At 35.8% G+C, this 27,824-nt stretch overlaps 1 protein-coding gene across 3 annotated transcripts in view; it reads left to right on the forward strand.

Annotated features, from left to right (window-relative positions):
* The window catches only part of NUP58 (nucleoporin 58), a 71,948-nt gene that overhangs the window by 9,164 nt on the left and 34,960 nt on the right, over positions 1-27,824 (forward strand). For all 3 annotated transcript variants that reach the window (XM_072611750.1, XM_072611748.1, XM_072611749.1), the window contains exons 3-9: positions 2,647-2,682; positions 4,380-4,532; positions 5,172-5,306; positions 7,447-7,557; positions 8,320-8,344; positions 11,809-11,874; positions 12,657-12,831. In XM_072611750.1, coding sequence (XP_072467851.1) covers positions 2,647-2,682; positions 4,380-4,532; positions 5,172-5,306; positions 7,447-7,557; positions 8,320-8,344; positions 11,809-11,874; positions 12,657-12,831 — 701 coding nt within the window. The remainder of the gene's footprint in view (positions 1-2,646; positions 2,683-4,379; positions 4,533-5,171; positions 5,307-7,446; positions 7,558-8,319; positions 8,345-11,808; positions 11,875-12,656; positions 12,832-27,824) is intronic.

Here is a 27,824-nt window from a genome sequence, read left to right on the forward strand (position 1 = left end):
CACTCACAGAAATAAATGACACACAAGATATGTCTATTCTTAGCTGGTAGATGTGGTAATTAATTGGTCATGATACCTCAACAATATTGGAAGTTACTACTGACATAGTTGTTCTCAATAATAGCATAAAGGGATGTCTTCTTGTACATCGAAGGATTATTGCCCATCCAGTAGATCAGAAGTGGAATTTTCTTTAGATCCTGGTATGCATGAGAGAGGTTTAACTTCTGACTTAAGATAAAAGTATCTTTTATAGTTAATGAAGTTTGTAAGTAGCTTTTTCCTTCTGTTATAGTGGTATTTATGGAAAACTAATGGGAAATTCTGGCACTACTTGGCTGGTTTAGTGCTTAATGTTTATATTGAATTTTACATTTCATCTCAACAGTTTGGTGAGGCTATTTTTTTTTTTTACTTATCTAGGTTTAACATCATATCACAATTTCTAAATAATTAAAGTCTCAAGAAATAGGTACAGAATACAAGACTATAGTGAAAGGGGACTTTAGTTCATTTTTGGGCTTTGACATGTTGGGGCTATTAGCTCGTGTGTGTGTGTGTGTGTGTGTGTGTGTGTGTGTGTGCGTGTGTGTGCGTGTGTGTGCGTGCGCATGTGTGTGTTCGTTCATCCTTCGTTGCCGAAAGAAGACCATGCCATCAGAGAAATAATGACATGACCTACACTTGACTTTTTTTGAGTGAGGGAGGGCTGTGCAGGTCACCAGCCTCACTTCTCCTCCAGAGCCATCTGAATCCAGGGACCAGATATTCATCAGAATGACTGAAGATGACCTAGGATGAGGCAATTGGGGTTAAGTGACTTGCCCAAGGTCACACAGCTAGTGAGTGTCAAGTGTCTGAGGTGAGATTTAAACTCAGGTCCTCCTGACTTCTGCACTGGTGCTCTATCCGCTGCACCACCTAGCTGCCCCTAGCTCATGACAGTGAAGGTGATTGAAGATCTGAACCCCAGAGTGTGAAGAGACTTATCCAAGGTCACGACAGTAAAACAGCAGAGCCTGAATTGGAACCAAAATTCCCCAACTTTTTCCAATTTAAAGCTGCCTACTCTTCCAGAACAAATGAGAATATTTATTTTGTCCTTTATGCTTTCAATTATTAATTTGGAATAAAATTTAATGCTACATATTTGAAATGTTCAGAAACTTGCAGTTAGTTTCTAACTATGGGTATACACTTCACTTCTCTTGCTGTACTTTCACGATAAACTTATTAGTCCTTTGTGTTTAATTATCCTCTCTATGCAGATGACTCCCAGATTCATAAATCCAGGCCTAATCTCTCCTGAATTCTAGGCATGTATCACCAGTGATCTTTTAGACATTTTAAATTGAATGTTCTTGTTAGCGTCTCAAACTCTTTCTGTTTCTCTCTTCTAAACATCTATATTTTTGTTAACTATCTTTGCAATTTAAAACCCCAGTTATCCTTGACGTCTGTCTCCTACCCCCTACATTCAGTAAGTTTTCAGATTCTAATTCTACCACCACAGTATCCCCCAAGTGTTTCCCCTTTTACTTCATATGGCCATGCTTAATTCAGACCCTCAGCCCCTTTGCCCGGATTATTGCAATAAATTCCTAATTAGTCTCTTTGCCCCAAGTCTCTTCTGTCATCTCCACACAACCACCAAAATGGTATTAAAACATGATTTGATAACATTTTTATCGTAACTATATGCTCTAGGTGCTTTTATCTTAAGGATAACCACACCTCCATTTTGTATCTAAATTCTTTTATAAACCATGAGCCTTTCTTAACTTTCCACCCTTATTAGACACTACTCCCCTCTTTTCAGTTTGTATTTATGCCAAATTGGCCTTTTTGAAGTTCCTTAAACATGCATAGCACTACATTTCCTGTCTCCGAGGCAGAAATGCCCCCTCTTAGACTTCAGAGCTTAGCTCAAGCTCTGCTTTTTTTACATGCAGCCTCAGCTTCTAGGGTCTTCCCTCCAAAATTACACAGTATACAAATTACCTTGTATGTTTTATAAATGCTTAGATGTGTATATGTTGTCTCCTCCAATTGAATGTAAGCCCCTGGAAGAGAACTATTTTACTTCTCTCTTTGTATCCCTAGTGCTTAGCACAGTGCCTGATTTGTAGTGAATACTTAAGAAGTACTTAGTGATTCCTGTTGATTCTGAGTCTGCTTAATGGTTGTAGTAAAGAAGGGTTTTGTATAATGTTCAGTCAGTATATATTCAAATCAAGCACTTTGCTAGTTACTGGGAATACAAATTTTTTAAAATGAGCAGTCTGTGCTCTTAAGGAGCTTACTTATGTTCCAGTCAGGAGATATTAGTAAGATACTATTTTTCTTGTAGATCATTCCAAATCTTTTACTGGAGCGTTATAAGTGGAGTGTGAGACTGACAGATAGAATTCCTGGGTTCTCATCCTTCTCAGACACTCCGAATTGTGTGGCTAGGCAACACATCACTCAGTCTTAGTTTACTCATCTGTAAAAGGAGGATAGCAATGTCTGTTGCACTAATGTCAAGGGTTGCCATGAAGCTCAAGGAAGATTAAAATGTTTCACAAGTTTTAAAACAGTGTGTAAATGTCACTAGTCATTATTACGGATAGTTGTTTAATTCTTTTTTTTTTTTTTTATCCCTAGGAACAGCAACGACTCTAGGTACAGGATTAACCCTGGGTAAGAGCATTTTGGCAGTAGATCTGAAATGACTGATTTTATTGCGTTTAATCCCTTGGGCATGATTGGCATGACTTTCCTGCAGCCCTGCTAACTGCCACTCTCAGAGCTGGGTGTGTCGAATGAAGAAAATGCAGAAATAACTGAACGTAATAAGTCTTTTGAATGTTCTGAGAATGTAAGGATTGTTTTTTCCTGTTTTAATTGCCTTTTGTAGTTTTTAAAGTGAAACATTTTTTAATATGCTACTGCTTTTCATGAGTTACTTCAGAGACATAACTTTAATGGGAAAAACTTCACTTCTAAAAATCACAAAACTTGGCACTGGCAACTAATTAGGGATGGTCATTTGAAGTTCATTTTCTCATTTGTAAAATAAATGTGCCTGATTTCTGACTTGCAACCCTCCCTCTTTCTACTAGGGGATTCAACTAGATGATTTCTAGGTTTGCTTGAGGAACCTGTGAATTTTCAAGTGTGGTCAGTTTTTAATTTAGTATCATTAGATATACTTTGGGAAATAATGTATAGTGGATATACATCTGGGTTTGATGATGATAATCTGAGTTCAGATCTCTGAAACTTATATTATTCTCTCTTGACCTTAGTTTCTCTATCTGTGAAATGGGATCGTAATACCTGTAGTTCTACCTTACAGGTTTGTTGAGAGGCTCAAATAAGATCAAGTATGTAAAGTGTTTTGCAAAATTTTAAATACTATGTAAGGATTAGCTGTTATTATTTTCCCCATGTTGCAGTCCAGTTTTTAGGTGTAGACATAAGCAGCATAGAGTTACTGTTTTGAGTGATAATTTGTGATAATTCAGGTAGACTCTTAGTGACATTTCTACTGTTCACCCATGAAAATAGACCTTTTCCTCCTCTCCCACCTATTTCTTAGACCTTTCAGTGTTACCTTTTCTTACCATAGCCCCCAGGACTGAAAAAGTTATTAAAACTTAGTTACAATATAGTCACAACTGTTTTGATCAACAGGAGCATTTGCGAAGATCCTTTTAAATAACAAGTCTGTTTCTTTCTATCTCAATCCATATTAATATATTTCTCTGATCTTTCTAACAAAACGCTTTGGACCTTTTCTTCCTGCTTACCATTTTCCTTGCTGGTTTTCACTAGACTTTCACTGGTCTTCTTAGTTAAAATTATTAGGTGACTACTGTTGAGGGAGTTTGATCTGATATACAAGTATGCTGCTTGTTGTGTATACATAGGTTGTTGATCTTTCAGTAATAATTGTTTGTTTATGTAGGACTTAAAGGTTCACAGAATGTTTTATGTGGCTAGATAGAATGGGTATAATTTCTCCCATTTTGCAGATAAGGAAAGAGGTTCATAGAAATAAAATGACTTTCTTCGAGGTCACTTAGCAATGAAGGTTAAAGCCAGCGTTCAGATTCAGATCTTCTGACTCCAAGATCCTTATTGTTTTGACTACCTTGCAGAGATAATGGCTGCAATAGTTGAGATTTCTGTTCTTTTTGAAAGCTTACAAAGCGCTTTGTATGCATTATCTCATTTAATGCCCGGCCCATGACTGGCACTTGATATGCTATTGGTCATATCAATCTATGAAGAAGTACTAGAGGTAGTATTGTTATATCCATTTTACAAATGAGAAAAATGACAGTTACAAATGTAAAATATTTATATAACATTATGAAATATTTTTATTACAGGAACACCTGCCACTACATCTGCAACAACAACAGGTTTCAGTTTAGGATTTAGTAAACCTGCAGCATCTGCTACACCATTTGCTTTACCTATTACTTCTACCTCAAGTGGTCCTCTCTCTCTTTCATCTGCCCTTACATCAACTCCAGCAGCAGGTAAACTCATGGTGGAAACATAAGTTGCATTAAATTAGAATGTTTTGTTTTTATTTGTTTGAGGACTATAAATACTCCTCATCTTAAGAAAATTATGTGAAAACTAGATTTTATGAAATATGTTAAGTAGGAGATAAATTTGGTCCTTAACATTGGTGTGTGTGTGTGTGTGTGTGTGTGCGTGTAAAAATATATATTTATGTATGTAAAATTTTGCATCTCTAAATTAACCTTTTTTGAAGAGGAAAAATCACCATTTAATTTTAAGTGGCGGTAGTAGACTTGAAAGTTTGTCTTTTGTTCCCAGGGACATGGATAGTAATTAGTGTGTGTATATGGCATATAAATTCACTAGTAACAAAAATGTTAATTACACAGCAGCGCTGGATAACTTTTCTGTATTTTGGATTTTATGGGCAACTTGTTATTCTAATCATTGTAGTATAAATACATAAGTGCTGATATTCTGAATGTTACCTACCAAGGAACAAATACTTTTTTTTTAGCTTAACTTGAAAACTATTTCCCAGAGAGAAATCTGTGGCCATTTTAATATGATTTTATTCATTTAGGTGTAGGTTACATTTGCATTCAAGAAAAATCTCTGGTTTATGAAGTAGAGTTTCTTTTTCGTTGCAGCTTCCACAGGCTTTTCTTTAAATTTGGGTGCAGCACCTACTACAACTACAACTTCATCAGCGGGGCTTTCTCTAGGAGGATCCTTACCTGGTTTGGGAACCTCTCTTTTCCAGAATACAAACACAGCTACGACAGGTGATTAGTTACTTTTGTTTAAAAATTTATTTCCTTTACAAATGTTAAAGATTCAGTATTGAAATAAATAATTTTTTTCTTGTCCTCAATTGCTGTTTTGAGCAGGTTTATTTTCTGAGAGCGTTAAGGTCTGTATTTACTTTTTAGTAAAAACCTTGAAAATAATTTTATTTGTAAATTTATTTTTATTTGTAGCATTTTTTATTATTGAGCAAATTGGCCTAATTTTTTAAAAGTATTTTTTTCTGTTTCTCAGCATTTGTTGAACAGCTAGTGGTATGCCAGCTACTAAATGGAGTACTGATCTATTAAAAACTCTGAGGTGATTCCTGACACCATAGAAAAGTGATGTTTAAGTCAAATGACTAAGCTCTAGTTTCACTTTAAATTGGGACATTGAATTTTAATGCTTTATGGCTTTTGTTACCTCATTCCATATTATTCTTAAAATCTCTCTAGTGTTAGAGAGCTGAATTCACTGGGCATTTGTGTGTGGGGTTTTTTGGATTTTTTTTAGTTTTTTGGTTTTTTTATTGATTATTATTTGAAATGGCCTCCTTTTGTAGGTTGACTATAAACCAATAACTGTAGACTTAGTACGTTTTGTAGAAGAAACACTTTGAAGTGGTGGTGATGCTGACCAAATCATTTTCGCGTTGTTCATATTGGTCTTGCAACAACTCCATTATCCTCACAAAACTTTCCTACCTATTCTTTTTTTTAAATTTAATTAATTTGTTTTTCACTTTTCAACAATCACTTCCATAAGTTTTAAATTTTCTCCCCCTCCTCTCCTCCCTCCTGTCTATTCTTAATAACATATACTCTACATCATTAAGACACACAAATCTGTTTGGTAGATAATTCATTCTAAAGTTATCTTAGATACATTTGAAAAAAATTCAGACAAAATAGGAATAGAAAAGATAGATAAATTATGCTTCATTCATTTCAGGTCTATTTCCTAATTTTTCTTCTGGTCTTTCCTAAGTTTTCTTGGATTCTTGAGTTTACCATTATGATTGTGCTAGTCTAGAGATACCCCTTAATCTTTTCAGTCAGTACTTGAAAGGTCTTGACAGTATTTGATCAGAAAGGGACGATAGCCATGTACCTTAGTGATGTAGCCTGGAATGTACTATATATATACACATGTATAACATGCATGTATATGTACAGCCTAGGTTTAAGTAGAGAGAGGTAAAAGTCAGCATAATGCCTTAAATTTTTTTCTATTTTGGTAGCAATTCTTCATTGATCTCAGTATTAAAAATAAAAAATACCAATTGTAAGAATTTGAACTTGGAGGTCTTAGGTTTCAATTCAGGTTCTGTCATTAACCACTTGTGTAATTTTGTCTCTGAACCTTGCTAGGCCTCAATTTCCTTATCTATAAGTTGATTGGGTTGGACTAGATGACCTTTAACATTTTCTTTAGCCACTAAAGCTATAATTTTATGATAAAGTGAATTAAATTTTCAGAAAATTATTTTAGAAGGTCCAGAATGCTATTTATAACATTGAAATATAGGCTTACTGAATTACTGTACATCATAAGAAAATTAAGTAAATTTTTTTTTGTCAATAACAAATGAAATAGTTTTATATTCATTGATTTGTGAACTTACTGATGGGGATATTACCTTCCACATTTTGCACTGTGCCTTGAAGTTGGGAAGACCCGTGTCAAAGTCCTGCTTATGACAAATCCTTGTGTTACCATAGCCAAGTTGTTTCTTCTCATTGCCCCAGGAAAAACTGAGAAAGTCATAGACAGTTGCTAATCTGCATACATGAAAGGAGTTTCCATGTAGACCATCCAGCACATTGAAGAAATCAATAGTCTGAAACAGACAAAAAATTTGAAGTAACTTCAGTTCTACAAGAAGTTGCTTCATTCCTTTGTAGTGAAATTGCTGGATAATTTAAACCTACTTTGTTGAAATTTCATTTTTCCTGAACATATTCTCTAAAGTGTTTATCTTACCCGTAATTGTAGCTGGTTTCTTTGTCTTTTGTTTGTTTCTCCTTAAAGTCAAGTGCAGAAAAATAATTCTTTGTTCAGGTTAATAAATGCTTTACTTTGCAATATTCATATGGTATTTTTAGGACATCTTTTCCTTTACATATCATTTTGTAGGACTTGGACAGAATGCGCTGGGCTTAACAGTGGGAACTACTGCAGCTCCTTCTACTACTGGTAATGAAGGTCTTGGTGGTATAGATTTTAGCAGCTCTTCAGATAAAAAGAGTAAGTCTTGTCTTCTTACGTCATTTGCATTCATATTAGGGGAAAGTAACATAATAAATTTGGAACCTAAATCACAAAACCAATCGGTGCAAGTGCTCTATAGGTATAAAGTAGACTATGAGTTACAATTTTAGGCTTAGTTATGCTATTTTTATTTTTTAAATTTTCCCCGATTTCATTATTATTGAAATTGATGTCACAGTTTTGAGTTTGAATGTACAATCAGTGAAAAAAATCAGATCTTAAATATTAGGAAAGTACTTTATTATACATTATAAGTTTAGTAATTAATGACCAAACTCAGAGCCTGAGACATAGAGGTAAATAAAGTCAGCATCTGACTAGATACTAGAGTGTATCACGTAAGGAGTTATAGTGTGGGATATTTTTTAATGGTATTTTTATAGTGAACATACTTTGATAGAAAATTTTACTTTCTGGGGTATACAAATTTCAGTTCTGTGATGAGTCACGTCACATGTATGCTATGGACATTGAGTCTTCATTATAACACTTATTTTGGAGGGTGGGACCAGAGTAAAGACAAGCAGATTTTCAAACCTTGCTTTGGACATGCCTTATCTCAGAAATAATCTAACCAAATTATTTAAATTCATAAAATCTAATAATATTGGGCATTTATAAATTTCAATGGTGTCAGGACTTTAGTTTCTTTACTTTAAAGTATTTATATTCAGATTGCTAGCATTTTTTAAAAGTTCTAATACTTGTGTTATTCTTACATAATCTTTAATTTTTTAGGTGATAAAGCAGGAACAAGACCAGAGTAAGTAGTTTTTTTCAGAAAGAAAAAAAAATCTAAAAAAAATTATTTCTTAAATTAAAAACAATTTAGCACTTAGATCATAAGGTTTGGAATAAGATGAATATTTTCCATTCACTTTGAAAAGTTATTTCACTTTCATTTTCTTTCTAAAACTGCATAATAATCAGAGCTGGCATAAACAAGCTTAATGCGATAATAAATTCTGTAATTATATGTTATTGCTCTCTTTAAGAATTTTCATTTGCTCTTCCTTGCCTTATGAATAAACTCCAAACTTAGTCTTTCTTTCAAGGTCCTTCATACTCTGTCTCCAGACTGTCTTTATGTACAAATTTATAGCTCCACCATCAAAGTATTAATGTGCCTGGCTTTTCACAATCCCTCCAACATTTACTATTCTTATGCTTTTTCTTTTTGCCAGTTCTCTTGGTCTGAGTTGAGATCTCAGAATTGTTTTGGTTTTCATTTTAGTAATTTGGAGCATTCTTTCATATAGTTATTAATAGTTTGCAATTCTTTTTTTTCCAGTTCTTCTTTTGAGAATTGTTTATCTCCTTTCTTTATTGGGCAATTGTCCTGCCTTTTATTGGTTCTTATGAACACCCCTTGCTCCACTTTTCTGCTCTTGCCCCCAAAATACATATATTTTAAGAGTTTAGATAACACATTATGTTTGTAATATAGCAGGATAGAAGATAAATCCATGAAAATCATCTACATTTCAATATTTTTGTTTTGTTTTAAAGGGGGTAAGGCAAGGCAACTGGGGTTAAGTGACTTGCCCAAGGTCACACAGCTAGTAGGTGTCAAGTGTCTGAGGCTTGATTTGAATTCAGGTCTTCCTGACTCCAGGGCTGGTGCCCTATTCACTGTGCTACCTAACTGTCCCCTGAATTTCAATATTATTACCAATAAAACAACAAACAAAGCAGGATAGAGAAAGAACATTACAATAGCAACACAGCATGTTAAATATTTGAGCTCTAATTTTAAAAAACTGCATGCATCCTACATATTACATGGCTGAGGCAAGGACCTGAGTTCAAAATCTAAATCTGTCGCTCAATATCATGTGAAAAATGAGACAGACCAAATGGCCTCCAAATCCCTTCTGACTAATAATCCCTCCAACATTGACCATTCTTATGTTTTTTCTTTTTGCCAATTCTTTTGATATGAGTTGAGACTTCATTTTTCAGTTTAGTAATTTGGAGCATTCTTTCATATGGTTGTTAATAGTTTCCATTTTTTTAAAAAATTCTTTTGAGAATGGTTTATCTCCTTTATTGGGGAATTGTTCTGTGGAAATGTCCAATCTTGTGGCTTACACAGTAAAAACCTTAAGATAATTTTGACGAAATTAGGAAAGAACTGAACAAATAGAGAATTTTTTTTCCCTGTATTGGTTATTTCAAGTGAATATATAATATCATTGCCAATGCTTTTCAAATTAAATTACAGCTTTAATGAAAATATCAATAGACTACTTTACAGAATTAGAGAAAAAAGCAAAATTCACGTAGAAGCGTAAATGAGCAGGTACGTCCAGAGGAATTTGAGGGGGAAAAAGCGATGGTTACCTTGCTAAATTTCAAAATAGTCTTTAGAATGGTAATAACAAATATTATAAAAACAGGAGAACAGTTTTCTGCAGTAGTATAGAGAATCCAGATATAGAACCATTGTATGTAAATAACTGGTGTTTAATCATCTCAGATCTGGGGAAAACAAAACATTGGGGAAAAGAATAAAAATTGTTGGAAAAATTGGATAGGGTGTTGAAAAACAGGTTTGGATTCACATTGTATTAAGTTCAACTTTGATCATTGATATAAATATGAAAAAAATGATATGTTTATTGCCAAAATTAGTTTGAGAAATTGGCCTATTAAGTTAAATCAGAACACTTTATCCTGGCATTCAAATGGTCCTCCCAAGCCTGGCTCTGCCTCATTTATTCAGCTTTATCTCCCTCAATATTCTTATTAGATATTTTATTCAAGCCTTGCTTATCTATTTCATATAAAAATAGATCATTTTTGATCATATCTTAAAAAAAAAATGAAATCAAGCAGTGAGAGAGAAATATTGGGAGGAGAAAGGGAGAAGTTGAATGCGGCAAATTATCTCTCATAAAAGAGGCAAGCAAAAGACTTATTAGTGGAGGGATAAAGAGGGGAGGCAAGAGAAAAACTTGAGGTCTACTCTCATCACATTCCACTAAAGGAAAGAATAAAATGCACACTCATTTTGATAGGAAAACCTATCTCATAATACAGGAGAGTGGGGGACAGGGGCACAAGCAGGGTGGGGGGGAGGATGGAGGGGAGGGCATGGGGAGGAGAATGCAATCCAAGGTCGACACTCATGGGGAGGGAAAGGATCATAAGAGAATAGAAGTAATGGGGGTCAGGATAGGATGGAGGGAAATATAATTAGTCCTATACAACACAACTAGTATGGAAATCATTTGCAAAACTACACAGATTTGTCCTGTATTGAATTGCTTGCCTTCCAAAGGGAAGGGGTGGGGAGGGAGGGAGCTAAAGAAGTTGGAACTCAAAGTGTTAGGATCAAAAGTAATGTTCTTACCACTGGGAAATAAGAAATACAGGTTAAGGGGTCAAGAAAGCTATCTGGCCCTATAGGATAAAAGAGAAGACGGAGACAAGGGCAGGGAGGAAGGATAGAGGAGAGAGCAGATTGGTCACAGGGGCAATTAGAATGCTTGGGTTTGGGGGGGGGGAGGGGATAAAAGGGGAGAAAAATTTGTAACCCAAAATGTTGTGAAAATAAATGTTAAAAGTTAAATAAAAAAAAAAAGATAAAAATAAAAGAATCTGAAATGTTAAAAAAAAATAGATCATTTTTATTTTGAAGCTTTAAAAAGTGTTTTCTCCTATAACCATTTTTGTGATTTTTTTTTTTTTTTTTTTTGCTAAGGGGCATCGAAAGAGCTATTGATACTCTTGCATGCCAACAACAAAGAACTTATTGATGAAATACTGATTTTAAAGTTATTTAAAATTCTTCCAGGAAAATTGAGTAGGTTTGTCCTAATTTTATGGCTGCTAATGGTTTAAATAGGGGATTAGCCAAGGGGACCCCCTTTTCCCAGGTTACACTACTTGCTGGGAACTGTCTTAACTGGCATACTTTTGTTAGGGTCCCTGTCATTCAAATGTTGTCAACCTAAAACCATATTAAAGCTTTTTAACTAGAAATGTAAAAGGATGTCATTTATACTCCCAATTCCTGAAATATTTGCACATATTAAAAACTTCACATACTAATGAAAAAAATTATTCTAGGAAAGGTACTATGTAAATGGAAAGTATTGTGATCATGAGCAATACATAAACTGTTCTCTTGCATTATATTTGCTATTGTTTTACTTGTTTTCAAAAAAATTTCAAGTTTTATTTATCTTTTGGGTTAAAATTAATATGTGTTGTTTTTCTTAGGGATAGTAAAGCACTGAAGGATGAAAATCTACCTCCCGTAATTTGCCAAGATGTTGAAAATCTCCAGTAAGTATCTAATAAAATTAAAAATGTTGAACTTCAAAGATAAGCATTCAAGTCCCAATTTTGAACATTATTATAAGTTGAATATATGTTTTTTCTGAAAATTTGCAGTTGAATAAAATCTTAAAACTTAAAAGAAATTTAAGCAATGGAGAATAGGAAGCAAAATATGCTTTGAGATTTTATGGCAACAGAGAGCTTTATATCCAGTTGCTCTAAATCTAGAGTTTATCAGTAATATACAAATTAGCCTCATAGATGAAAGTTATTGAGAATTCAAGCTCACTGGCTGCCTTACTGTTATCTGAGCTTCCATATTGGTTCCTGATCTGAAAAATGAAATAGCATAAACATTGGTCCTAACTTTTCATGCCACTAAATGGCTTGGGTTGTATTTTTAACTCCAGAGCACAAAAAAGAAGTGTCACTTTCACAAATGCTCTAATTTTGAGTAAGTAGATTCTAGCAACCTTGGAATACACTAGTAATGAATAAGTCAGAGTAGGTTAGATTTAGGAGTTGGTAAGGTTTGTTTTTTTCCTGGTGCCAGGGGCTGTATTTATCTGGTCATCCTATCTATCTTTCCCTCCACCTCTTTGGGGAAGTGGTCCAGATAGGTAGACTGCATTGTGTGTATTTCTGCAGTAGGACATATGCACTTTAGGTGAATCTTTTTAGTATATTTCTAGCACTTGGATTTTGACTTGGTAGTCATCCTCTTATTTCTGATTGTAAGTGGTTTAGAAAATGGTTTTTAAAATTGCATTTTCTTGAAACTTTTACAGGAAATTTGTGAAGGAACAAAAACAGGTTCAAGAAGAAATTAGTCGAATGTCTTCTAAAGCAATGCTTAAAGTTCAAGAGGATATTAAAGCCCTGAAACAACTTCTGTCATTGACTGCCAGTGGGTTACAGAGAAATACTCTCAATATTGACAAGTTGAAAATAGAAACTGCCCAGGTATTATATAGTCATTTTAAAATGATACTACTTAATTGAAACATTGTGAACTAGAATGCCATCTCTCTTCATTGATCAGAATAAGGACTACATAAAATGTTGAATCATAATAATAGAAAATAGAAAAATAAGTAGCCATAACCATAGTCTTCTTGGTAGCTCAAGTCTTCCAGAGTCATTTAATTTGCAGTTGATAAGGAGATACATTTTAACTGATGTATTTTCTGTATTTAGAATTGGATAAGACTTTAGAGGTCATCTTATCCAACACCTTCATTTTACTGATGAGAAAACTGAGACCCAAAGAGGTGATATAATTCAAGTTTGCATCAGCAAAAACAGGGATATTTGGTGCTAGAAATTGAGTTGTCTGCTCCCAAATCAGTGTGGTTTTTTTTTTTAAACTATGCCATGCTCCTTCACTTTACATTTTATGAAATAGAGATAGGATTTATTTAAATATGATTCAAAAATACCTACCTGGCCCCCGTATATATTGGCAGATTCCACATGAGTGGGAGAGAAGTTATAGGTGATTGTTGTTGTTCAGTAGTGTCTAACTCCTCATGACACTATGGACCATTTTGTCCGTGGAGTTTTCATGCAAAGATTCTGGAGTGGTTTGCTATTTCTTTCTCCAGTAAATAACTAAAGCAAACAGGGTTAAGTAACTTGCCCAGGGTCACACAAGTAAGTGTCTGAGGCAGGTTTTGAACTCAGGTCTTCCTGACTCCAGGCCTAGTCCTCTATGCACTAAGCCTTCTAGCTGCCTCCTGTGATAGATGATTGGTTTGACCTCTTATGTCAAGGTATTACAAGATGTATTTGTGGAATGTTGTCCATTCGTGGCAATCTAAATTCTTCCCAAAATGTTAAGTGGTTTTTTTGCTTAAGAAACTCATGTAATCTTATAAGGAAACTATGGTTTACTGGACAGAGTGCTGGATTTGGAGTCCTTAAGAACTGGGTTCAAAACTTACCTTGAACCCTAGGCAAATCACTTAATCTCTCTTGGGCCGATTTCCTCTTCTAATGAATGAAGGAGCATGACTTGATGACTACTAAAGTCCCTTACAGCTATAAATCTGTTACCCTATAAAATTAGCTCATATAAATATGATGCTGTTCATATTTGATCTATACTTTTAAATGTTCATATATGTCTTTAAGCCAGATAATTATCAAGCACTATTTGTGATAAGTCTATTAAAAATTAAAATCCTATATTAGGAACATAACATTTGGCTTCTAAAGTTTTAATGTGCCTTCAGGGGAATTATGGAATATGACATCCACTTCTAGGTTCTGTAATGCCCACTTCAGCTTCTATGATAGCTGCTAGTAAGCCACTTAGCACTACAAAAGTATCAGCACTCACCCTCCTGTTATTTTTCTCCCAGTCATACCTTCTCTGCCACCAGATACTGACTACCTAAATTTACAAGAAATGCTATTTATACTGAAGCTGAGAAGCCCATGTATTTGAGAAAAGTTTTCTGAATTCACTGGGAAAAGGACTTTGTGGATGGGGGTAGGAATAGTCCTAAGAAAGAGATATCTTAAGAGGCAAATTGGAAAGAGTTAGAGATAAGTAATTTATCAGTAGTAGAATCAAGTTTCTAATGCAGTTTAAATCCTCTTATAAATTTACAAGTCCATGGAAACGGCCCTGGTTTTTTGGGAATGGGACCTGAGAAAAATTGGTACATTGTTAGAATTATGATGGCAGTCTAAAATAATTTCAACAAAGTTTTGTAGCCTTTCACTTTAAGTGATGTAGGGAGGGTAGAATTTATTATAAGGCTGGCCCATATTTAACACATTGTAAGGAATTCAGAATACTGAAAAGGCCTTATTAAATTAGTGTTTTTTCCTATAAAGCATTCATATCATATGAACTTCTAAGGATTGCATTGTATTATGAAATAGTATAGTAAAAATGTATGTGGGGGAAAGAAATAATGTAAATAGGATTGTATATTATGCAGAAATCCATAAACTATAGATGGAAAAACATAGTAGTAGCAAGCATTTGAATGAAGATCAGTGAAGCCAAAGACATGGGTGATTGTCATTGGAGTAATTTGATCATCTGGGCAGAGAAAATAAATGAGTTGGGAAAGAGATCACAAGCTTTTTAGCACAGAGTCATGTTTTTGTAGTGATAGAAGATTTTAATTATCTGAGTATCCATAGCTTGATTTCTGTGCCAAAAGCCATAGAACTATTTATGTCTTGACTTGAATTGATGATAAGTTCACCTTTCAAAAGACAGAACTAAGAAAGGGCAATTTTATTCTGGATTTAACTCTTTCCAAGGAAGAACTGGCTGCTAGAATGGAAATGTTAGGAAGCTTTGGAGGAAATGATCACATCATCTTAGAATTTTGGGAAGTGAGAAAAGCTGATAATAATCTTATATACTTTATAGATTCAAGGAGAACGTATTTCAGAGTTTCTAAAGAAAGGCAAGGTAGTATCCTATGAACTAAAAATTTCTGAGGGAAGTCACCCTAAAAAAAATGGGAATTTCTCAAGAATTAAATTATTTAGATACAAAGAAACAATTCTCATAAAGAACAGAAAGATAAATTTTCTAAGGACATTGATATACATGCAAAGAGAATTGCTAATCTATATATCCTGCCTTCAAGGAATTACATTCTTACAGGGAGAGATACCAAATTTAGGAAGATGTACTTGTGGGTTAGATAAGAAGTCCTAGTGATATAGCAGCCTCAGTTGTAGAGTAAATGATAATAATGAACATTCAGACAAGGAAATGGTGAATCAGTAGTCATTCATCAAGTGCCTGCTCTGTATCAAGAGCTTAGTTTACTAGTAGAAAAGTAGATAGTCCCTTCTCTCAAGGTATTTGCATTAGATTCTATGGGATAGTTAGAAAGTGTTAGCAGAGCTTCATTAAGAGCAAATCTTGCTTGACTAGTCTAATTTACTTTTTTGATAGGGTTATTACACCGGGTAGTCATTGGGACAGCCAGCCAAATTAAAAAGTCAGTTTAGAACATAAATTATTTTGTGAAATCTTATTAAAAAAGGATGAAAGAAACCTATGAGCAACATCATATCATAAAACAGAAGCAGTGGAAAGTTAAACCAGTTTGAAAAAAGTTTAATGAAATATCCAGATAAGCAAAATAATTTTGAGACTATTTAAGGACAATAGCAAACAAAAGAAAAAATAGAAAAGTGGAAAAGATCTGTAAATATTTTAATAATAAACTATTTCCAGTTTTAAGGACAGTAGATCCACTGCACTTGGCATCTAACATTCATTCCCACCCACGCTTATTACAGGGGAGATAAAAATGCCACTAGACAGAACAGAGATGGGAAATGCAGCTGGATTGGACCAGGTATACAAGGATTTCCCTCCTGCATGTTACATAGTTGTGAGGGTATTGAGGGATAGTAGAGAGAGGGGAAGATACCAAAGGTTTGACAAAGAATCTCAACTTTTGCTAATACTCAAATAAAGTAGCTGAGATAGCATTGACAACCACTAGCCTATATGTCTTCTTTTCTAGCTAGGTAAGATTCTTGGGAGAATCATCTCCATGCAAGATAGAGGGCATCATTGAGGGAGTTATAATTAATAGGAAACAGACTTTCACAAGTGAACCCCTTCTTTACCATCACATATTTGACTGATAACTGTATTGAATACGTTCCCACTGCCTTTAATGTTTGATTTAGTAGAGCAAAACATTGCCTTCATGGCTCTCTTCTGATAAGGGGTTAGCACTTTCATGCTGTAATCTATTTGTAACAATCTATAAATCTTTTCCAAAAGGTTCTTTTGCTTAAGAAACTCATGTTTCTTTCATGAGGGATTAATGTGACATAGTACTGGACTTGGAGTCATCAAGACCCAAGTTTAAAACCTGCCTTGGACACTTAATTTTATATTATTAACCCTAGGCAAGTCTTTTAACCTTTTTGGGATTCATTTGTACATCACAGTCATTCAAGATTTCTTGAAAGTTATCAATTAGAGGTTGTACAACCTTGTACAATGACCTCCTGATCATGAATGTGATGAAGTATAAAATAGTGAGATATATTCTCCACTGTAAAGGAGAAATCCTTCAAAGACCGTAATTAGAAGAGGGATTCTCTGTGGATGCTTTTGTCCCCTGCATGTTCCAGTTTGTAGGTGACTACAGTGGTTGCATTAAGCTCCAGAACATTACAGAGCATCCCAGGTAAGATCCTTAACAATTCAAAAGATATACTCAGCCTCATAGGAAAACCAGGTGAATGAAGAATGTCCTGTGTAGATGATGACAGACTGTTGGATAGACAACTCATACAGATTGTCCATCATTTTGTATATCTGGGACACAGTACAAATGGACATCAAGTTGGGTCCAAAGAAAGAAAAGAAAAGTTTGAGTTGTATTGAGGAAGTTGCAAGGAACTTTAACGACCCCAAACTTCTTCCAGATGCAAAGGTGTTTTTTAATACTACTATAGCTATGAGGCATGCACCACAGTTTCTGAAAAAGTTCATAGTAAATACATAGAAACATTGGAGGGATGTGTGGTAATATAACCAATGGGGAACTTTGAAGAACAGGAGTAAAAAAATATCAAATAAATCTTTAACGGAAAAAGGTTACCTGGTCATGTGTGACAGAGAGGAATGACAGGTAGATAGTTCTGTTATACACTGGATGTCAGGAGGAAGGCCTCCAGCAGGTTGGGTAATGCACTCCCAAGGGGAAACTTATGGAAAGGCATGGAGAAGGGTAAATGTAAGTAGGTTATGATTTACAACGTTAGAAGGAGTATCCAAATTTATGATATGCTTTTGCTACTGGATTGGTAAATCAAGGGAGTGCTCTAGATACAGTTTATGTAGATATTAATAAAGACTTTGACAAAAATCTCTTCACACCAGTCTGATGGGAAAGATGGATAAACATGGGCTAAACAATAGTTTAATTAGATGAATTCATTGACTAGCCAGATTCAAAAAGTAATTACAAATTATTTCCTGTCAGTTTAGAAGGTCTTTGGTGAATTGTCCCAGAGTTCGTGCTTGGTCTTATGTTGTTGAACATTTTTCTTAATGCTGACATGTAGCTATTACATTGTATGACAAGATTCAAAAAGATCTTGACAAGCTAGTCTCTCTCCACAGCTTCAGTACTCTTATCACCAACTAATTATTAGACGTTTCGGACCGTATGTCCCAGAGACATCTAAAACTCAAAATGTCCAAAACCGAATCTTTCCCTATGAACCCACTTCTCTTTTGAATTTATTTCTATTGAGGGTACTACTATTATGCTTCATTTTTGCAGTTGTGTTGTTTTTCTCTGACTCTTCATTGTCTTTCATATCCAGGCAGTTGCCAATCTTGTTGCTTCTCCACATCTGTCTTTCATCCATCCTTTCCTCTCTACTCTTGTGACCACTCCCCCAATTGAATATCTCATTACTTCTGATGTAGTCCATCCTAATTGCAGCTTGCTAGCTCAGTGAAGAGTGTCTTGGCCTTGGAGTCAAGAAAAACTCAGTTTGAATTCTGCCTTGGACACTTATTAGGTCTGTCATCCTGGGCAATTTACTTATCTCACGCAGCCTCAGTTTCCTCATCTGTAAAATGAGGATGATAGTAGCCTCTGCCTCATAAACGGTCGAGAAGATCAAATAAGGTAGCGTGTAAAGTGCTTTGCGGACTTTAAAGTGCTATGTAAATGCTAAGGCTTGCCCACTCCCTTTTATTCTCTTCACAGCTGATAAAGTGACTTCACTAAAGTACGAATCTGAATATGTTACTCCCCTATTCAGTACCTATTACCTCTGAGATCAAATATGCACTCCTTTGGTTGGCAGTGAGAGCTATTTAAACCCTGAGTCTAACTTAACTTTTCCAGCCTTAATACACGTTGCTTCCTTTCACGTGTTCCCAGATTTAGCCAAATTGACCTTCTTAACATTCCTCATAAATGACTGTCCCTGTCCTCTGCATCTTTGCATGGCTCTCTCATATCTGGAGTGCTCATTCTCCTCATCTGCCCCTTCCTACTTTCCTTCAAGACTCACCTCAACAAAAGTAAGTTTAGAAAATAAAAGAACCAAGATTTACTAGAATTACCATAGCATATGTATTTTATACTTATGATTCATGGTTTCATGTACAATTCTCTTGTTTCTTTGTATGTGGAAATAAATCATTATGTTATTGATATCTGCCAAGTTCTATAAAATATGCTTTTAAAGATGCAACTCAATGTTGCCTTTTACATGAAGCTTTTCCTGATCATCCCTGTTCCTAGTACTTCCTTCTCCATCCAAATAGCAGTGTATCTGTTTTGGAAGTACCTATATGTACCATATGTTTGACTCCCCTTGTAGAATGTAAGCTTTTGAGGGCTTGTTTTGAGGGCTCAGTTCTTGTCATCCAATCTTCAGTAACTGGCAGATAGCAGAAGCTTAATAAATGCTTGTTTATTGATTGATAAAACCTTGGGTTCTGTCGAGTATGAAGAAGTTAAATAGGTATACATATAAAGTCTTATGTATGGGTTCACACTTCATAATTGTAATATGGAGAAGGCTTAGGTGGGTCTATAAGAAAAAGATCTAGGGTTTTTTTTTAAATAAAAGATAAATCATATACATATATATGTATGTGTGTGTGTGTGTGTGTGTGTGCATGTGTATGTGTATGTATATTGCCTGAATTTCCCCTTGTATCCTTCCTCCTTCTTACCAGAGAGCCATTCCACATAACAAGAAAAAGGAAGAAAGGAGGGGGAATGAATAAAACGAATCAATACCTAGGGAAAAAATTGAAAATATGTTGAGTTTCACACCTTGGGACCTTCTCCTTCTGCAAAGGAAGTGGAGAAGGTGTAAGGTGTCTTCTCATTTCTCTTGTCTGGGACCATGCTAATAATTTTGCAGCCTTCATTTTCAGTTGTTTTGTGGTGGTTCTTTCCAGTTGCATTTTGGGTAGTCCTTGTGAGTCCCATTTTCTTGGCTCTACTTTCTTTACTTTATATCAGACACCAAGTGAAGAAAGCTAAGGTTTAAGGAATCATAAAGAAGTCTGTAGTGTTCAGGACTGGAGAAATGACATATTTGGTGAACTTTGCCACGGTCATACTGTATCTTCAGTATTGTGGTCTATTCTAGCCACACATTTTAGGAAGAATATTTTGTTTTGGGAGGGGCGGAGCCAAGATGACAGAGTAGAAAGACGCACCTACTCTAGCTCTTCCTCCAGAGCCTACAAAATACCTGTAAAAAATGACTCTAAAAATATTCTAGACCAGCAGAAGCCACAAAACAACAGAATGAAAGAGATTTCCAGCCCACAGTAGCCTGGAAGGCTGACAAGAAAGGTCTGTTGCACAGGGTGCAGAGTGGAGCTCAGCCCATGGAGGAACACAACCGGAACAGGCCTCGGGGGCAGAATCCCAGGAGCAGCTGTGGTTCTCAGATCCCTCAATCCACAAAAGCCAAAGACAGCTTCAAGGATCAGTGAAAAAACTTTTCAGTGGAGGCGGCAGCAGCAACAGCATTCATTTTTGGAGCCCTCGGCCTAAAGCCCCTGGGGGAATTCAGACACTGATCTGAGTCTCAGCCCTGAGTGGTGGCCCTGGGGTGGGGAAAAGTGCTGGCTGGCATGGTGGAGCTGGTGGAGGCTCTGGAAAGGGAATTTTTCTTGAAGGTCCTGGGCAGAAAAGCTCTGGCAGCTCCCAAATCAGAGCTCAGGCCAGGAGAGGAATAAACTCCTCTCCCTTGATTGTGCCACCTTGGACGAACTGAGAACTTATTGGTCCCCAGAGTTTACCCCACTCTTGACAAAGGACTAAAAGTCAAATTAACTGACTGGAAAAATGCCTAAAAAGGGGGAAAAAAATAAGACTGTAGGTTACTTTCTTGGTGAACAGGCATTTTCTGCCATTCTTTCGGATGAGGAATAACAATGCTGACCATCAAAGGAAGACATAAAAGTCAAGGCTTCTTCATGCAAAATCTCCAAAATAAATATGCAGTGGTCTCAGGCCAAGGAAGAGCTCAAAAAGATTTTGAAAATCAAGTAACAGAGGTGGAGGATCTGGGAAGAGAAATGAGAGCGATGCAAGAAAATCATGAAAAGCAAGTCAACAGCTTGCTAAAGGAGACCCAAAAAAATACTGAAGAAAATAGCCCTTTTAAAAATAGGCTAGCTCAGTTGGCAAAAGAGGTTCAAAAAGCCAGTGAGGAGAAGAATGCTTTAAAAAGCAAAATTAGCCAAATGGAAAAGGAGGTTCAAAAGCTCCCTGAAGAAAATAGTTCTTTAAAAATTAGAATGGAGCAGATGGAAGCTAATGACTTTATGAGAAACCAAGAAATTACAAAACAAAACCAAAAGAATGATAAAATAGAAGATAATGTGAAATATCACATTGGAAAAACAACTGACCTGGAATATAGATCCAGGAGAGACAATTTAAAAATTATAGAACTGCTTGAAAGCCATGATCAAAGAAAGAGCCTAGACATCATCTTTCATGAAATTATCAAGGAAAATTGCTCATATTCTAGAACCACAGGGAAAAATAAATATTGAAAGCATCCACTAATCATCACCTCCTGACAGAGATCCAAAAAGAGAAACTCCTAGGAATATTGTAGCCAAATTCCAGAGTTCCCAGGTCAAGGACAAAATATTGCAAGCAGCTAAAACGAAACAATTCAAGTATTGTGGAAATACAATCAGGATAACACAAGATCTAGCAGCTTCTACATTAAGGGATCGAAGGGCATGGAATAGGATATTCCAGAAGTCAAAGGAACTAGGACTAATACCAAGAATCACCTACCCAGCAAAACTGAGTATAATACTTAAAGGGAATAAATGGTCATTCAGTGATATAGAGGACTTTCAAGCGTTCGTGATGAAAAGACCAGAGGTGAAAAGAAAATTTGACTTTCAAACACAAGAATCAAGAGAAGCATGAAAAGGTAAACAGCAAAGAGAAATCACAACTAAAGTTGAACTGTTTACATTCCTACATGGAAAGGCAATATTTGTAACTCTTGAAACTTTTCTCAGTATCTGGGTAGTTGGAGGAATCATACACACACACACACACACACACACACACACACTAACACACTAACACATATAGACAGAGAGCACAGAGTGAGTTGAATAGGAAGGTATATCTAAAAAAGTAAAATTAAGGGATGAGAGAGGAATATGTTTCTTCTCTTATTGCTAAAGCTACCATTTCTAATACAGCGTTGAATAATTGTTGTGATAATGGACATCCTTGTTTCACCCCTGATCTTATTGGAAATGCTTGCTATCCCCATTACATATAATTCTTGTGGGTAGGTGGTATTTATGATTTTAAGCATTTTTAATAGGAATGGGTGTTACTTTGTCAAAAAGCTTTTTCTGTATCTATGTAATATTTCTGTTAGTTTTGTTGGTGATATGTTTAATTACACTGATAGTTTTTCTAATATTGAAGCATCCCTGCATTCTTGGTATTAGTCCTACCTAGTCATAGTGTATTATCTTTGTGATAAGTTGCTAATATTTTATTTAAATTTTTTGTATCTATATTCATTAGGGAAATTGGTCTATATTCTTTCTGTTTTGGTTTTTCCCAGTTGAGGTATCAGCACCATATTTGTATCATAAAAAGAATTTGGTAGGACTCCTTCACCTATTTTTCCAATAGTTTGTATGGAATTAATTGCTCTTTAAATATTTGGTAGAATTAGCTTGTAAATCCAACTAGCCATGGAGGTTTTTTGTTAGGGGTTCATTGATGGCTTATACAGTTTGTTTTTCTGAAATGGTGTTATTTAAGCATTTTATTTCTTCTTCTGTTAATCTGGGCAATTTATGTTTTTGTAAATATTCATCTGTTTTACTAAGATTGTCAAATTATTGGCATACAGTTGGGCAAAAGATCTCCCAATTATTGTTTTAATTTCCTTTTCATTGGTGGTGAATTCACCTTTTTCATTTTTGATACTGATAATTTGGTGTTTTTTAAAAATTTATTTATTTAAGTTTTCAACATTCATTTCCACAAAATTTTGAGTTCCAAACCCTATCACCAATGTGCCCTCCCTTCTAACATCCCTCCCTTCCCTTATCCCCATCTTCTCTTTTGTCCTGTAGGGCAAGATAAATTTCTATACCCCATTACCAGTTTTTTTTCTTTCCTAGTTGTATGCAAGAACAATACTCAACAGTTGTTCCTAAAACTTTTGAGTTCCAACTTCTCTTCCTCCCTCCCTCTCCATCTATCCCCATTGGGAAGGCAAGCAATTCAATATAGACCATATCTCTGTAGTTTTGCAAATGACTTCCATAATAGTCGTGTTGTGTAAGACTAACTATATTTCCCTCCATCCTATCCTGCCGCCCCATTGCTTCCATTCTCTTTTTTGATCCTGTCCCTCCCCAAGAGTGTTGACTTCAAATTGCTCCCTCTTCCCACTGCGCTCCCTTCCATCCTCTCCCCCACCCTGCTTATCCCCTTCTCCCCCACTTTCCTGTATTGTAAGATAGGTTTTCATACCAAAATGAGTGTGCATTTTATTCCTTCCTTTAGTTGATTGTGATGAGAGTAAGTTTCATGTTTTTTCTTTTACCTCCCCTCTTTTTCCCTCCACTAAAAAGTCTTTTGCTTGCCTCTTTTCTGAGAGATAATTTGCCCCATTCCATTTCTCCCTTTCTCCTCCCAATATATTTCTCTCTCATCCCTTAATTTAATTTTTTTAAGATATGATTCCATCCTATTCAACTCACCTTGTGCTCTCTCTCTCTCTCTCTCTGTCATCTCACCAACTACCCAGATACTGAAAAAAGTTTCAAGAGTTACAAATATTGTTTTTCCATGTAGGAATGTAAACAGTTCAGCTTCAGTAAGTCCCTTATGATTTCTCTTTGTTGTTTGCCTTTTCATGCTTCTCGTGATTCTTGTGTTTGAAAGTCAAATTTTCTTTTCAGCTCTGGTCTTTTCATCAAGAATGCTTGAAAGTCCTCTATTTCATTGAAAGACCATTTTTTCCCCTGAGGTGTTATACTCAGTTTTGCTGGGTAGGTGATTCTTGGTTTTAGTCCTAGTTCCTTTGACTTGTGGAATATCATATTCCACACCCTTCGATCCCTTAATGTAGAAGCTGCTAGATCTTGTGTTATCCTGATTGTATTTCCACAATACTTGAATTGTTTCTTTCTAGCTGCTTACAATATTTTGTCCTTGACCTGGGAACTCTGGAATTTGGCCACAATGTTCCTAGAATCTTTTCTTGGATGTCTTTCAGGAGGTGATGATCAGTGAATTCTTCCAATATTTATTTTTCCCTGTGGTTCTAGAATATCAGGGTAGTTTTCCTTGATAATTTCATGAAATATGTTGTCTAGGCTCTTTTTTTTGATCATGGCTTTCAGGTAGTCCCAGAATTTTTAAATTGTCTCTCCTGGATCTATTTTCCAGGTCAGTTGTTTTTCCAATGAGATATTTCACATTATCTTCCATTTTTTCATTCTTGGGTTTTGTTTTGTGATTTCTTGGTTTCTCATAAAGTCATTAGCCTCCATCTGTTCCATTCTAATTTTTAAAGAACTATTTTCTTCAATGAGCTTTTGAACTTCCTTTTCCATTTGGCTAATTTTTAAAGCATTCTTCTCCTCATTGGCTTTTTGAACCTCTTTTGCCACTTGACTTAGCCTATTTTTCAAGGTGTTATTTTCTTCAGAATTTTTTTGGGTCTCCTTCAGCAAGGTGTTGACCTGCTTTTCATGCTTTTCTTGCATATCTCTCATTTCTCTTCCTAGTTTTTCCTCCACCTCTCTAACTTGATTTTCAAAATCCTTTTTGAGCTCTTCCATGGCCTGAGCCCATTGAATATTTATTTTTGATGTTTGGGATACAGAAGCCTTGACTTTTATGCCTTTCCCTGATAGGAAGCATTGTTCTTCCTCATCCAAAAGGATGGGAGAAGATATCTGTTCACCAAGAAAGTAACCTTCTGTAGTCTTATTTTTTTCCCCTTTTTTGTGCATTTTCCCAACCTGTTACTTGACTTTTGGGTCCGTTGTCAAGAGTAGAGTATACTCTGGGGATCTGTAAGGTCTCAGTTCCTCTAAGGTGGTACAATCACGTGTGTACACTGGTGTGGGAGGTGGAAGAGATTTTTGTGCCCAGAATCTTAGCAGTTTCCTCTTCACAACCACCTGGCCTCCAGTTCCACCCAGTCAGCCCTGAGGGCTGAGATTCAGAGAAGCTGCAGGGGCAGGGCCCCCATTCAGCATGAGAAAAAGATCAGCTTCTTCAGGGCCTCTACACTGGGCTGAGGTAAGAATCAGCTGCTCAGTGCCCCCAGGGGTTTTATAATCCAACAATGGATGCTGGCTACTGTAGGGGCTGCTGTGGGAACTGCTGCCACCTGCCCTCTGCTGGCCGCAGCCTGAGGTGGAGCTATGGGAAGGCACTTCTCCCTTCCTGGCCAGCTGAAAAAACCATCTCACTGACCTTTGGGGCCTGTGGGTTCAGGGATCTGCGAAGGGCTGCTACTGCGACTGGAGATTCCACTGCTGGGCCAAGGGTGGGCTGGGCTCTGCTACGAGTCCCGTGTGACAGACGTTTCCCATCGCCCTTTCAGGTTACCCTGGGCTGGAAATCTCCACTCTGTTGTTCTGTGGCTTCTGCTGCACTAGAATTTGTTGAGAGTCTTTCTTTATAGGTATTTTGTGGACTGTGGGGGGAAAGCTAGCATATGTGTGTCTTTCTACCCACCATCTTGGCCCTGCCCCCTGTTGTTTTTTTCAGTCAGATTAACCAAAGATTTATCTGTTTTATTGGTTTTTTTCCAGCTTTTAGTTTTAAAACCAGCTTTTAGTTTTATTTATTAGTTCAATAATTTTCTTAATTTCAGTTTTCTTAATTTTTCCTTTGGTTTTCTGAATTTCTAATTTGGTATTTAATTGGAGTTTTTTAATTTGTTCTTTTTCTAACTTTTTTAGTTGTATGCCCAATTCATTGATCTCTTCTTTCTATGTTTTTTTCATGTAAGCATTGAGAGGTATAAAATTTTCCCTAAGTACTGCTTTGGCTGCATCCCATAAGTTTTAGTATGTTGTCTCATTATTGTCATTCTCTGGATGAATTTATTGATGGAGTCTATGATTTGTTGTTTGACCTACTCATTAGTTAGGATTAAATTATTTATTTTCCAATTAATTTTTAGTTTGTTTTTCCATGGCTCTTTTTTACATGTAATTTTTATTGCATTGTGGTCTGAAAAGAACACATATAGTATTTCTGCCTTTCTGTATTGGATTGTGAGATTTTTATGCACTAGTACATTGTCAGTTTTTGCATAGATCCTATGTACTGTTGAGAAAAAGGTATATTCCTTTCTATCCCCATTCAGTTTTCTCCAGATGTCTACCATATCTAACTTTTCTAAGTTAGATTTCTAAGATTCTATTCAGCTCCTTAATTTCTTTCTTGTTTATTTTGTGGTTAGATTTATCTAATTCTGAGAGGGGGAGGTTAGGGTCTCCCATTAATACAGTTTTGCTCTCTATTTCTTCCTATAACTCCCAGTGATTCCTCTAAGAATTTGAATGCTATACCACTTGGTGCATATATATTTAGTATTGATATTACTTCATTGTGTATAGTTCCTTTTAGTGGGATGGAGTTTCCTTCCTTATCTCTTTTTTCAAATCTGTTATTGCTTTTGCTTTGTCGGAGATCAGAATTGCTGCCGCTGCTTTTTTTATTTCAGCTGAAGTATAATATGTTCTTCTCTAGCCTTTTATCTTTATTCTTTGTGTATCTCTCTGCTTCATGTTTCTTGTATATAACATATTATAAGATTCTAATTCTTAATCCACTCTGCTATCCACTTCTGTTTTATGGGAAAGTTCATCCTATTTACATCCAGGGTTATAGATTACTAACTGTGTTATTCTTTCCATCTTATTCCCCTCCCCCATTTATGTTTTTTCTCTCTTCTTTCTCTCCTTTTGTCCTCACCTGTGTTTGGCTTTTGACCACTGCCTCCTTCAGTCTACTCTCCCTTCTATCAGCCCCACCTCCTTGTTCTTTCCCTTTTTCCCTCCTCCTTCTTCCCTTTCATCTGTCTACCCCCTCCCTTTTTTTCCCCCTTTCCCTTTCTGTTTCCTGTAGGGTAAGATACTCAATACCCAATTGAGTGTGTATGGTATTCCCTCTTTGAGCCAAATCCAATGACAGTAAGGTTCAAACACTACTTGTCTCTGTCCTTTCTTTCCTGTAATAAGTCTTTGTACCATTTCTTGTGATGTAGTTTACCCTTTTCTGCCTCCTCCTTTCCTTTTCTCCTAACACAATCTTTTTTTATCCCTTATTTTTTTTTATTATCACATCAAAGTCCACTTATATCCACACCCTATGTATACCCCTTCTAAATGTCGTAATAAAGATACAGTTCTCAAGTGTTGGAAGTATTCTCTTCCTCTGTAAATATATAAACAGTTTAGCCTTATTGAATAACATGGTTTTTTTTTCCTTTTCCTGTTTACCTTTTTATGTTTTTCTTGTCTTGTATTTAAAGATCAAATTTTCTGTTCAGCTCTGGATTTTTCATCAGGAAAATTTGGAAGTCCCCTATTTCGTTGAATGTCCGTTTCTTCTCCTGAAAGATTACACTCAGTTTTGCTGGGTACTTGATCCTTAGTTGTATTCCAAGCTCCTTTGCCTTGCAGAATATCATTTTCCAAGCCTTCCAGTCTGTTAATGTAGAAGCTGCAAGGTCCTGCATAATCCTGACTATGGTTCCATGATATTTGCATTGTTTCTCTCTAGCTGCTTGCTGTATTTTCTCTTTGACCTGATGATTCTGGAATTTGGCTATAATATTCCTGGGAGTTTTCATTTTGGGATCTGTTTCAGGAGGTGATCAATGGATTCTTTTGATGACTGTATTACCCTATGGTTCTAGGACCTCTA

Source organism: Notamacropus eugenii, chromosome 5 (genome assembly GCF_028372415.1).
Source record: "Notamacropus eugenii isolate mMacEug1 chromosome 5, mMacEug1.pri_v2, whole genome shotgun sequence".
Lineage (NCBI taxonomy): Eukaryota > Metazoa > Chordata > Mammalia > Diprotodontia > Macropodidae > Notamacropus > Notamacropus eugenii.